Here is a 13,409-nt window from a genome sequence, read left to right as displayed (position 1 = left end):
GGGTTGAAGTTTATTCGGCTAACATGTTCCCGGCCATCGTGAGTGAGAAGTTGAGATTGCAAGTTTTCCAGAAATTGTACTCGGCATCAAGTCTGAATTTAATCCATACCAGATTTACAAGTGTATATCGCGCAGTATTTCCGCGTCCGGTAGAAAGTATGTCACATCCAATTTAATGAAGGAGAGCAAATGCCCATAATTTACGAACAACCCTCTCCAAGTATAAGTGAGCTATCAAACCTTGAATATACCCCTACACAGCCGCTCAGCAATATTCTAAATCATACCAAAATGAATAGTTTTGAAACATCGACTTCTGGGCTTCATGGGCACTCTCCCTCTCTGCTTCCGACCTTTTCTTGTACGCCAAGGCCTCGGACAAATCCATTGGCCAGGATCCTGTTTCATTCATTACCATATCAATCAATTCTTTGGGAAGGGTCGATAACAAGGTCGAATCGTCTAGAACTGCGTTGCGCCACCAGTCATGCTGTTGAGGGGGTACGTTTCGAGTTGAGCAGATCCGATAATGGGGATCAACCAACCACAAGACGACACACCGTTGATGTCCTGGGCGACTTGGGTCAAGAAGAGAGAAAGGATGCTTCTTATAACGCAAGGAATTAGGCCAAGCAAGAAGTCGACCGCTAGTGACTGCGACCGAGCCCAGTGTTTGAAGATTCGGAGCCTTTGGCTCCTCGCCAACTGCCGGGCAAGGAGGTGTACCGTAAAGTTTGTAGATGCACAAGGGATCCGGTTGGTGACTTTGCAGATTCAAGTCATCATTCTGTTGATATGAAATGCGGGATTCGGTGATATTCTCCGAGCTATAGCAGAACTGGGCAGTGGCGACAATATGTTCGTTGAGCATGCCGTCTAAATGGAAATCTTGATCCCCTGGATAATGGGGTTCATTCGTTGTCAGGTCAATACTGAAGGCCCGCACAATTACCTGCAGGCCCTGTTGCCGAAACTCATCTTCCAAGGACACCGAGTAGTATTCATGATCGTAAGTCATCTCATACTCACCTTCCCACTCCCACGGACCGAAGATTGGCTTGGCGGTTTTACCCGCTTTCCAGTCTTCATACGTATAGGAGATGCCTGGCTCGGGGTATGAGAACCGATGAAGTCGTCTCCACTTCGCCCTTACTATCCTCTCGACGCTTTGGGGAGATTCCCACATCTCCGGTGTCATGTAACCCAGAAGGTCTTGGGTCTCTGGTGGATCGTCGGGCTTTGGTGGGAAAACGCGATATTTCGGATCCACATCTGGTAGCCGAAGATAGTCTTTGACCTTGTCACAATGGCATTCCCAGTCTTCTGACGCCCAGTCGGATGGAGTTATCTTTTGATACGGCACAACTGGCAGTAGGTCCTTCGGCGGGTATTCTGCCCATGGGGGTACTTCACTATTGGACACACCATATGTATAGATCCGCCGGGGCCTGCGACCTTGAAACCCTTTTACCAGAACGTCATTCCAGGGAGCTATAGCCAGGGAGATAAGCTTTTCAATGGAAGCGTATGCCCTCGTGTTATTTGGGTGGAGGTTATTGATGTACGATGTTATTCGTACCGCCGTTCCCGAAGACTCGGCGAATTCAACGTCGCAAGGTAGCCATTGATAGCAAGAGGAGAATTGTCGGCACTTTTCTTCATCGCTGGAGTGATGGAAAACTTGGGGAAAAGGTCCAAGTTTAGTCAGAGGATGATCTGGCACTGGTGCCGTCTGTCCCCGGTCGGAGGGAGGATACAGATTAGAAGTCCCTTCAAGAGTAACCTGACCACCATGACTGAGAACTGTTGTCCGACCATAGATGAGCATATGAAGTGACGGGTCTACCAAGTCATGAGTGCTACAGTTGGGCAGTTGACTAAATGCGTCCAGAAGTTGACGCACAAGGGACCCTGTCACGACCCGATCGGCTTTACATACCCCAGAGTCGGAATCGAGGACAACAACATGACCGGTATCACGAAATGCTCTGGCCTTATCCTGTAGCTCCGCAACGCACCAGAGCCATGTTTTCGTAGTAATCAGGTCCATGTCAACATCCTGATCCATATCGGAGCTATGGTCTGCGCAAAAGGCTCCCTGTGAACGCCATTTAGCGAGCGTATGTTTATCAAAGACTCCTTGGTCCCAGTCTTCAATATCGGTAATGCGCTCCATGAGACGCAACATATGAACCTCAGGTGCGGTCAGTCTAAAAGGTTGCCTTTCGCTATCCTCCCATGCCCCGTGAGTAAAGCGCTGGCCGATCTCGAACTCATACTCCAGGGGGATCCCGTCGAAGCCCGGAACTCGAAGTGGGCCTGATCCACTGTTATCAAAGTGCAACGGGGGATTCATTTCGCTATCCAGGTTTGCCTAAGACAAGTTCGTTGATGGGTAAAGATTGTTGTTGGGGAAGGAACAGCTCCGTAGGCTTCTTTTCCGGTTAGTTGGCTGGATTCGGAAACGACCGACGGCATGAACAGGTGTTTTAAGCATGCGCCGCTGCGATGGAGTCTCGGGGTTGTTTACGGAAGCCCTGTTTCGGCCGGGGTTGCAGCCGCGACGGACAGATAACACTCGATCTTGAACACCCGCTAAATTGGACTAGTGGTAAGTTGGTATTGACTTGCCAGTCTTGATGCAGGCAATAACATATTGGATGTGCGGCTATAATTCGGGTAAATATTGTTATCTTTCCTTGATAGCTACCCAACAATGAAAAAAAGCCATTGGCAATTTTAGTTTTCATAAATCGGTGGAAAAGTTAATTCAAATAATTCAACTCAAACAAGCTTGGATATTCAATAGCACCATATAGTCAATAAAGCAGTAAGCTAATGAAGATGGTTGCACTTTGGAGTACTAATCTTTCTGAACGACCACTGTTCACCCCCATTGCTTTCTCCAATTTAACAAAGACAAGTCCCTCCGCCATCACTAGTTCCCCTGGTGATTATGATGACTACCATGTCTATGAGCATCTAAGTGCCGCCTAATAGCGGCACTACTGGAGTTCTGAAAGGGTTGAAGGGATCAGTCAGCTTCAATAAACGTATATCATATATTACATAGTGGTGAGAGGCTCTCATCAGCAGAAGAACTTGCGGCGCTACGACTGCCACGAGGTGACTTACCATGTAAGATGCAGTTGACGCTATCGTTGGAGAATGCATGGAGGATGAGGGCACTGGTGAAGGCCAAACATGGTGGGACGAGCTGTTTCCCTGCCTGCAGACACCGTAGGAGAAATTTGGGTTTGCTGCTGTGGCTACCGGAGGGTGGCGAAAAAGCTCACACTGACCACCACTGGTAAATAGCCAGGCTTCGCATGCGGAAATGGACGAGCATTTGATGCCACAGTCCGCTGCATCAGTATAGTTGGAGCCGAACGTCAGAGCGGCACCACTAAAGAATGCAATGGTATCGTGAGAGATATGGTCCACGCAAGATGTGCTTGCAGCAATCGTGGCAGTCATAGCAAGTAGGCCCACGACGGTAGACTGAGATATGAACATTGTGTAACACGAGAGGTAGTTAACACCGGGTAATTAATACACAGAGCATTGCCTCTTTATCTAGTTTCTTTATATAACTCGAGCACAAGGGTCATCGGCCCAAGGCGCACATACGGGTGATTCAGTCATGGTGGGTTATCTTAGCAGGAACCTATGGCTTGTTCTAGGTACTGCCGTCGTATTGTGGCACCCCTGGAAGGTAATCAATTAGGCCATAGTGGCTGACCTAATTCGGCATGAAGCGTGTTCCCCTCTCATAGTGCGCCGGCACGATGTCCTTTCTAGGAATACTAGTAGCCCATCTAGTCCGCGCCTCACAATTTCCTTGTTAGGCAGAACCTCCGTGTTGATAAGGTGTAGGAGTGGGCCGCTATACTGCATCCGCTTCAACGAAGATACTCGACTAGATAAGACTGCTACTCCCAGGGTCTCATTTCCGATCTACCAAGCCTTTTGTGCTCTTAAAGCTTTATAAGCCTTCGGAGTACCGACGCACTAGCGCCCCCATCGCTCTTCCAACTTAATGGGCTCAATGGGTAGGGTGTTCAGGGTTTGGGATTCTTTTTCGCCGAAGATACTCCGCGGTAATTTATATCGTTATTTCCATGCCATCTGGTTCCGGGATACCGAGCTAAGAGTAGTTCTCAGCACTAACAGCAGCCCAGCCATTTCATACTTCTACACCCCTTGATCTAGTATTATTGAAAGCTATCCTTGTGTATAGGAGTTAATCTATTACGCTACACTATCTATGCAGGGGCAACCTGAGGGTCGACTTCACTTGACAGAATTCCTATGCTATCCGCTGTTTAGGAGTGATAGCTCAGGTAGCCTTATCATCTCTGTCAATCTGCCTATCTAGATTGCTGTTCTGTCAAATGGCTCAGATGTTAATACGTGGCAACTTGAAGCTGGAGCTGGACTATAGAATTCACATTAAACTAAACCGGCACGATTGACTTGTAGAGTAGCGACATGGAGAAGAAGCCAGGACGACAAAGAACATGAAACACTTCAGGACGAAGGTAAAATCCGCGAACCTTCGAACTTTAACGTCTAAGAACAGCCAGCTTCGAGCGACGATACCACACGCTGATACACATTCACGATGTTTTGATGAATTTTGTAAACGCGTTCGCTAGGTTCAGTGCGGGCAAACTCGAGAAATTCTTCGTAATGATCCATCAGTTTCGTCCTGTCCCCGTTCGATAACCGCAACGCCATTTCTGCATAATCAAGATCGGTGTAAACTATTTTCAATTCCGGTGACACAGTCCTGTCAACATCCAATTCTCGCTGGGTGGTCAGCGTCAGCTGTTCGAGCCATGGGTAATCTTTTTCAAAAGCCAGCGCCTTTCCACCCCGAAGCTCCCCATTAAGGACAACCATCTCACTGAGCCTGACGGATTGCGCCCATTTCAAAGCCACCACTGCCTTGTCCACGAGATTGGCAGATGGTACAACTGCTCGAGCCGTTTGTATTTTATCCACGACCTTGTCAACCACGTTCGCGAATCCATCTGGCGCATCCTTGATTATTTGGTCGGCCTGTAAGTTTTTGCTATTATAATTCCAATATGTGTCGATCTCCTCAGCAGTTGCATATACATCTGGGCTTGTAGAAGCCCCAATTGCAGTGGGTGTGAGATATCTTCCAGAATTTGGGCTGATGATCGTTTTTATAAAGCCCTCTAACGTACAACCTTTACCGATGCATTTGCCTCCAATTGTGGCCTCATATGCTACCCCATCTTCCGCAGCTCGGGCTGCAGCTGCGGCATCGATCTGATAGGCATAGTAGAAGAAAAGAGCTTCAAAAGGACCGGTCAATTTTGAACATTGTGCAAGCTCAACGGAAAGAACCAGGATGAAGATAAGCAGGACCGGTTTCATGGTGGATAAATGCTCGAAAGGAGGTTGTTCGAAGTCGGTTTGAAAGAAAAAAATAGAAAGGTAGGTCTTGGTGATAGTTCAAGGAAGAACCTAGACCAGCATGGGAATATGAACATCATGGATTTGCTAGTATCTTTATAGATCTTCCACCAAGGCCTCTTCCACAATCAGCATGGTAATTTAATCAAACATTCGAGGCCTTACCGTTCACCATGGCGTTTAACCGATTAACGCCGGCCACTACTAGTCAATGTAACCTCATTAAATGCAATTAAAGTAAATAGCCTGTTGATGGTGGATACCAATTTTTTCGGAGGATGACTACTAGCGTTGGTGTCACAGATAAGAGTATAGGGATTATTGAACAAGCGCCTTCGATACTACCCGGGTAAGAAATTCTGCGAGCCGACATATTGTCGTTCCATATTAATCCCTCATGTAGCTAAGGAGAAGCTCAGCTAGTATACGCTAGCTAGAAACCAAAGGATAGGACTGATAATGGGATGACTTTTCCTTTTGTTTGAGACTGGACCACACCTGATGGGCCTTGTCTATCTATAAATAAATGTCCATATGCTCTGGCCTACCCCAAGCACTGGCACAGTCACTCATTCTCACTTACGCTCACTTCTTTAACAGTATCTAATCATTCGTTCGAACCTTGACCTCACTCATTTTTTTTATCATTTCTATTGACTTCGGTCTTCCATTCTTTCGCTTCGGACAGGTCTTCCTTCTCTCAGACTCTTGATTTTTTATTCGCCCACAGCTTAGCTCTATAAGCGCATACCTATTATGATGCGGCCCTTTCTTCCGGCAATTTTATGTCTCGTGCTTTGGTCACTTGAGGTCCATTCACGGGCAGTCTTTGCCCATTTTATGGTATGTCCTTTGATATTGCATAACAGATCTGGACTAACAGCTCCGATAAGGTCTCCAATACCCTCGGCTATACGGTCGATGATTGGCAAAATGAGATGCTCCTTGCTTTGGACGCAAACATCGACGCATTTGCGATGAACATCGCTGTAGGAGATGCTACCAATACACAATCTTTGGAGAACGCTTTCTCAGCTGCTGTGAACACTGGATTCTCCCTTTTCTTTTCCTTTGATTATGCAGGGAATGGGGCATGGGCCAAAGACGACGTCCTGGACATGCTAGAGACTTACGTATCGGCGAAAGCATATTGGCGATATGACTCGAAGCCCTTTGTCTCTACATTTGAAGGTCCTGATAATGCAGGCGACTGGGTCGATATCAAAGAAAAGACCGGGTGCTATTTCATTCCTGACTGGTCCTCTGTAGGGGCTGAAGTCGCCGTGAGCCTTGGAGATGGGGTGGCCGATGGCTTGTTCAGCTGGGCGGCATGGCCGTACGGCCCAAGTGATATGAATACCTATGTGGACGCCTCTTATATCGACTTTCTGGATGGTAAACCATACATGATGCCGGTCTCGCCCTGGTTCTTTACCAACATGCCTGGATACAGCAAGAACTGGTTGTGGCGGGGTGATGATATCTGGTATGACCGCTGGGTCCAGGCTATGTTTCTGGCCCCCGAGTTCATCGAAATCATCTCCTGGAACGATTTCGGTGAATCACACTACATCGGCCCTACTCCGGACGCTGACTCCTCGCTTGCTGAGTCGACTTATACAGCTTTCGGGACAGGCCAGGCCCCGTATAACTATGCATTGAACATGCCACACGACGGTTGGCGAGCGTTCCTTCCCTGGCTCGCTGATACTTATAAGAACAACATCTCGACAATCACGCAGGAAGGTGTTCAGGCATGGTACCGATTGAATGTCCGGGGAAGCTGCACATCAGATGGCGGGACGACTGGTAATACTGTGAGCCAACTGCAACTAGAATACTGGCCATACGAGATCCCACAAGATCGGATATTCTTCTCTGCTCTGTTAGCCTCTTCAGCAGATATCTCAGTGACAGTCGGAGGTATAGACCTAGGTGCGTCGTGGAATAGTACCCCCAGTGGAGGGACGGGCATCTACCACGGCAGCGTGGAATTTTCGGTGCAGGCAGGAAGCGTCGAGGTGGCTATCACTCGAGGCGGCGATACAATTGCAAGCTTCACTGGCGAGGACATTGTCACAGGTTGTGCTGCATCAAGTGAAATTGAGAATTGGAACGCTTGGGTAGGCAGCGCCATGTCGGCCACCACGATTTCAGCCACCCCGACCTATTCTCTCGCAGACGAGGTGTGCATCCGCGGCTGGGGGGTAGGCAACTTCAACGGCCTTTGCTCCTTTGCTTGTGCGCTAGGATACTGCCCTGTTGGGGCCTGTCTGTGTCAGGAAATGGGCCCTCAGGCGAAATTGCCTAAGAGTCTGGGAGTGATTGGCTATCCTGCCGCCGGAATGACGGAGGACTACTCGGGTCTCTGTGCCTTCTCTTGCAACTACGGGTACTGCCCTTCGTCTGCCTGCACCACTACCGAAGTGGCTCTTGCTACGTCTACTGTGTCACCTTTCACGCCCAACACTTGTACTTCTGGAGAAGGAACCGGTGACTTGACAGGTTTGTGCAGTTATGCCTGCGCCTATGGTTACTGTCCCATCCATAACTGCACCTGTACCGTAACGGGTCCCTTAGACGTGCCGCCTACTGCAAACACTAGCATATATGGTTACACCATGGATGCCTATACTGACAGTGGTCTATGTGACTTTGCCTGCGAGCGAGGCTACTGTCCATCGCCCGTATGTTCGGAAAGCGTTGCTGGTAACGGCACGGATCTAGTGTGCACAAATGATGATCCTGACTCGGATTGTGCCGATGACGTTGAAATGTGCGACTACACCCTCACTTTCGACAGCTTTGCGAGCCTGAAGTCTTCTCTAAGCTCCATAGAAGACTATTGTGTCAATTATTATGCTCTTGGTGTCCTTTCCGACATGCTCAACAATACGATGACCAATTACACGGACATCATCTCAAACTATGGCGGCAAATTCACTGAGTACCAGGAGTACATCCGCGAGGAGGTTCCTGGAGAGTTGGAGGATTACATGAATCCTGGGGGTGCTGGAAATGCCTTCTTCACGTGCACCTTTGCCCAAGATGGCGTGAATGCTTCTACAACCACATGCCCGTTTGACGTGGAGCAGCTTTACAACGACTATGAAATTTACTACGACCTCATCAACGCTACTGCCTTCTGGGCCAACCTCACAGCCACCACCGGAATCCAAAAGGACTGGGTACAATTCGGGGACAAAGATGTCGGATCAAGTTGCGGCGTAGGATCTGGCAAGACATGCCAGCCTGACAAGGGTGTGCTGAAGGGTTACCCTCTACCGGCTGGTAACATCACCGTGACCAACCCACAGACGATCATCGAGGATGCACTTCCAGGAATCTATAATTTGACCGAGACAATATACCTGACCCAGATACTGTCGGCCACTGGTGCATATGGAGGAAGCATGAACGATGTGCTTCTCACCATCTCGACCGTCGTCTTCACACTGGCTCAAGCGGTCGCAAACATGGGCCAGGTGGTTGAAGTCGCGGATAAGGCCTCGGAAGAGAAAAAGAAGGCGATGATTGAGGAGATTATCTTTGGCGTCCTAATGGTTGTCCCTTTCCTTGGCGAAATCAGGCTGATTTCGGACGGTTTGGAACAATTGGCCGATATGATGTCGCTCATCGGAGATGCAGGCGCCTTGGGCAGTACGATCTATGGCGTTGCCACCGACCCAGATTCAGCAATCTTGGATATATTCGAAATTGCCCTGATGGGCGGTTATCGGACCCCGGAAGAGTTTGAAGAAGCTGCCAATGCCCGTCGCGCGCTGACTGATGATGAAATAAGTAGCCTGGGCTCGGACTGGAAATCGTGGAGCGATGACCTCTCTGGTGTGAGGTCGGTGTGTTACTGAAATACCTGATGCAAGATAGCCTTGCGCACTCTTGGTTTCCCTTCATAGGACATGTGTTATTACTATGTCAAATATGTATTATAAGAGCAGAAGATGGACGATTATAACGGTCTCGTACAAGCTGCTAATGGTTTCGGTGAAATGTAGACGCTTGAAATCTGTGTAGAGATCAGGCTATCTGCGTGCTTCACATTAGGGGTGCACCTGATACTGGAGTCATGGTATGATGAATAATATCTCAGAACGGAAATTTAAGACAGAAGTAGAATTGAAGCTGGAGACCATAGTTGATGAACCGTGCACGGGATCCACAAACCTAATGTCGGGCCCTCCCGATCCTGACTCATTCCGCTATCAGCACGTGACCATCCCCGAACTCAGCTCCCATTTACGGCATCAGTCGGTTCGCGACGGACCACGTCGAGCAATGCCCGGTTGTATAGCCCCAGTGCCTAGTCGGAACGCGTTATCAGAGTGGCCTGGTGCTACCTAGCATTTGACCCAACAGACAGGTGCATATCCAGAGCGCAGTCGCGTTCCAGGTATCGAAACCCCCACGATTTCATTACTGCGGCGCGGGGTCAACCAAGTGATCGAGTGATCTGTCTCGAAGGCGCTTCATACGCAGTCTGCTCCCTCGAGGCTTATCGTCTCGAAACCATGCCATCTTCGGCTCCGGTGCCCTCGACGGGCTTTCAGGCCCTCATTCTATGCGGCCCCGGCGTCTCTCTCAACACCTTCACATCGAACCCGGAGGAGTACCCGAAGAGTCTCATTCCTATAGCAAATAGGCCCATGGTGTTCTATCCAATCGACTTTTGCAAACGATCAGGCATTACAGGTACGTTCGCGTTTAACTAATAACATGTCCTCCCGTCTTCACTCGGAGATCTTTCAATGACTAACTTTGCGGCTCGTCTCGTATTAGACATCACATTAATTACGCCCCCATCCTCCCTCGCCCCCCTTCAAGCTGCGCTAAAGCAAAACCCGCATCTCACATCGCTTCCTGCCCCCTCCGTGTCCGTCGTGGCCCCGAAAGACCTCGAAATGACCATGGGAACGGCCGAACTACTCCGTCTTCCGGAAGTTCAAGAATGCATCAAGACAGACTTCCTACTTCTTCCGTGCGACCTTATATGTGACATCCCAGGTGAATCTATACTAGAGGCGTGGTTGGTCACTCAGGGAGCTCTGGGAGGGAACCCTGATGGCCCGGGTGGGGAGCAAGGTGGCCGTCGCGGCGGGCTTGCCGTATATTATCAGACAGTAGGTCGTGAGGAGAGTGTAAAGGGTGAGGCCACCGACTTTGTGGCTGTTGCGCCTCTAGGGCAGGATGAAGCTCCGGTAGTATCACATCTCGTTGACGGACCGTCAGCCTTGCGCTTTGGTCTATCAAAATTACTCATGTCAATGCCTATGGATACTGTGAAAGAGAGGATGGAACAGGAAAAGGGCTTTCTTGTGCGCCATGCATTAGTTCAGAAGTATGCGCAGGTCAAGATGCTGACTAGTTACCGCGATGCGCATCTCTACGTCTTTCCGTATTGGGTCAAGGATCTAGCTCGCCACCAGGAGAAGCTGGAATCAGTGAGTGAGGATCTTATCGGCTATTGGGCCAAGTCGGGGTGGCAAAAAGGTCTAGGGGATAAGCTGGGCATGAATAAGATCTTCCATGATCCTAGTCAGCATGACAACAAAAGTCACGACGGCGACTTAGTGGAGGATGAGATTGACCTCAACGACATAAGTTCTACAAAGGTCGGAAGTGCAGCTTCACACTCTGTGGAATATCCTCAAATCCTCGCTTATGTCCAACAAGGATCGACACCATTTGTCCGACGAGTTGACAGTTCAGCTATCCTTCTGTCAACATCACTTCGGCTGGCCAAGTTGGAATCGATTGAGGAAGTTGGTCGTCAGGCAGCATCGCCTTTTGCGCATAACCAGAAGGTTGCCCATCCGGAGGGCGTAGCCCAACGGTGCACGGTTACAAAGAGTGACTGTTTGCTTGCTGAGAATGTAACCGTGGAGCCAACATGTGTCATCAAGGAGAGTGTTATCGGGCCCAACTGCCATATTTCCAGTGGCGCACGGCTCACTCGCTGCGTGGTTATGGACGGAGCAGTAGTTGAGTCCCGGGCTCAATTGACGGGTTGTCTCATTGGCCGACGAGCTAGGATTGGTCGTGAATCCGTCCTCAAGGACTGTGAAGTGCAGGATGCCAACGTCGTTCCGGAGGAAACGGATGCTAAGAATGAGAAGTTCATGGTATTCGAAGGTCTGGATGAAGAAGGAGATGAGGGAATGGATGATATGGAGGATTTCGACGATTGAGTGTGTTGAAGAGTTCCGTGACGACTGATTCGATACATATTCCACATACCCCTGCTTATGTCTTGATGAGATAGACGAATAACATTGAAAAGTTACGTCCCTAGTGAACGGTGGTCATTTTTTGGCCAATAATGCAACTATTATACCTGCGGAGTCTAGTACCTTTGTAGTGTCTGACAGTCGAAAGCCGGCCCAGTTCGCCCTTCTCCGATTCCGGCCTAACTTTGTATTCAGCCTAAACCCGCTTGGTTACAACAGGTTAGAATATACTCCATGATGACCACACGTGATCAACCATTTATAATCTTGGCTTTGAGATAAACTCATGAATCCTTCAACGATCTTCCGCCCACTATGGTATTTGATACTGGCATCCATGCTATTCACAATAAATTGCTAGCGTCCCTATTGGATGCACCTCCATTCGAGCTCATGGAGCGTTCCACACTTGACCGTGATCTTCTACCCTTCAACGTTAATATGTCTTCCGATATTCCATTATCCACTGGTGTAGTGGAAACGGAGGAAGAAACCGATCATAGTACAGCTACGCGCTCGTCAGACGTGTAGCCAACGCGACAGCTAACATGGGCCGGTTCTGCAGGCGAGATCACTCGTATCTACCCCGGAGCGGACCTCGTTCCCTTGAACATCTTCCCATCATCTCTTCCACCACGGCTCGTGAGGCGGGCTCTGTCTTATCGTAAGGTTCTATATTGCGTGGAGCCGTCGATAAAATGCTCATTCATCTATAGGATTCGCCATCATGACGCCTCGTGTACTTCCGTCGCGCAATGTGTCCAATCCATATCTCCAATACTGGTTTCCTATGTCACTGAACGATCAGGCGACATTCAAGGCCATAGTACTGTCTTCCCTATCGCACGAGAGGATCAATGGCCTGATCTCGGCCAACATGGCTAGCCTGACATCGACCAAAGAGGTCGTACCATATTTGAAACAATACTACTTGGACACGATCACTTCGATAAATGAAGCACTACACGATCCTGTTCGAGCAACTGCTGATGCGACCATCCTGGCAGTCTTGATGATGGTCGAAAAGCCATTGCTTCATGATGACAACCAGTGGTCCAAGCAGTCTCCATTCCAGGCCCCGCTGCAAGGATTACAATGGTTGGATGTCCACAGTGCCAGAGAACCCAATCAGTTGCATCAAATGGGTCTTCACAGAATAATATCCTTAAGGGGTGGCCTTGCTCAAGTTACAACGCCTGGTCTCGCAGCTGCAGCATTCTAGTAAGCAACTTTCCCCAAACCGGATCCAGGATCAGAAACTCACATTTCCCTTAGCCGGGTACTAGTAAACTCTACACTACTACTTTCCCCTCCGCCACTTCCGTTCGTCGCACTATCTGGTGAAAGCGAATTCGAGATAGAAAGACACTTTCTTCTTGGCATCACTAACACAGCTAATCGCTTAACGCTCCTCGACACAATCGATCTTGATCCGGAACTCCGCAAAGTTATGCAGGAACTGAAAGTCTACACAGCAACAATTGACGACTACGTTTCCGGACGTAGTTCGTCATACAGACCCCAGGCAATTTACGACCAGCGCAATCTAGTTCAGTATCATTTGATGAGCATAGGGACGATTACTGGCACAGGACTTGGAGCTATATCAGAAGTCTGCCGACTGGCGACAATTATCTACAGTATTGGAGTGACATTCCCGCTTTCTGGCGTCCGAGCCCCTTTTGGAACACTGGCGAAGGCATTACAATCAGACTT

At 49.0% G+C, this 13,409-nt stretch overlaps 4 protein-coding genes across 4 annotated transcripts; 2 read left to right on the top strand and 2 right to left on the bottom strand.

Annotated features, from left to right (window-relative positions):
* Positions 1-265: 265 nt before the first annotated feature.
* AKAW2_51962S (DUF4246 domain-containing protein) lies at positions 266-2,356 on the bottom strand (the record flags this gene model as incomplete). The annotated part of the gene is made up of 1 exon (XM_041691949.1): positions 266-2,356. The coding sequence occupies one exon, from the start codon at positions 2,354-2,356 to the stop codon at positions 266-268; it is 2,091 nt and encodes a 696-aa protein (XP_041545383.1).
* Positions 2,357-4,572: 2,216 nt separating this feature from the next.
* Positions 4,573-5,409, bottom strand: AKAW2_51961S (uncharacterized protein; the record flags this gene model as incomplete). The annotated part of the gene is made up of 1 exon (XM_041691948.1): positions 4,573-5,409. The coding sequence occupies one exon, from the start codon at positions 5,407-5,409 to the stop codon at positions 4,573-4,575; it is 837 nt and encodes a 278-aa protein (XP_041545382.1).
* Positions 5,410-6,386: 977 nt separating this feature from the next.
* AKAW2_51960A (glycoside hydrolase family 71 protein) lies at positions 6,387-9,317 on the top strand (the record flags this gene model as incomplete). The annotated part of the gene is made up of 1 exon (XM_041691947.1): positions 6,387-9,317. The coding sequence occupies one exon, from the start codon at positions 6,387-6,389 to the stop codon at positions 9,315-9,317; it is 2,931 nt and encodes a 976-aa protein (XP_041545381.1).
* Positions 9,318-9,977: 660 nt separating this feature from the next.
* AKAW2_51959A (translation initiation factor eIF2B subunit gamma) lies at positions 9,978-11,654 on the top strand (the record flags this gene model as incomplete). Its single annotated transcript, XM_041691946.1, has 2 exons — positions 9,978-10,158; positions 10,246-11,654. 2 exons carry the CDS (start codon positions 9,978-9,980, stop codon positions 11,652-11,654), a joined length of 1,590 nt encoding a protein of 529 aa, XP_041545380.1.
* Positions 11,655-13,409: the final 1,755 nt, after the last annotated feature.

This window comes from Aspergillus luchuensis, chromosome 5 (assembly GCF_016861625.1).
Source record: "Aspergillus luchuensis IFO 4308 DNA, chromosome 5, nearly complete sequence".
NCBI classification, from domain to species: domain Eukaryota; kingdom Fungi; phylum Ascomycota; class Eurotiomycetes; order Eurotiales; family Aspergillaceae; genus Aspergillus; species Aspergillus luchuensis.
The sequence above is the reverse complement of the archived record's forward strand: the minus strand, read 5'-3'. Positions and strand labels throughout refer to the sequence as shown.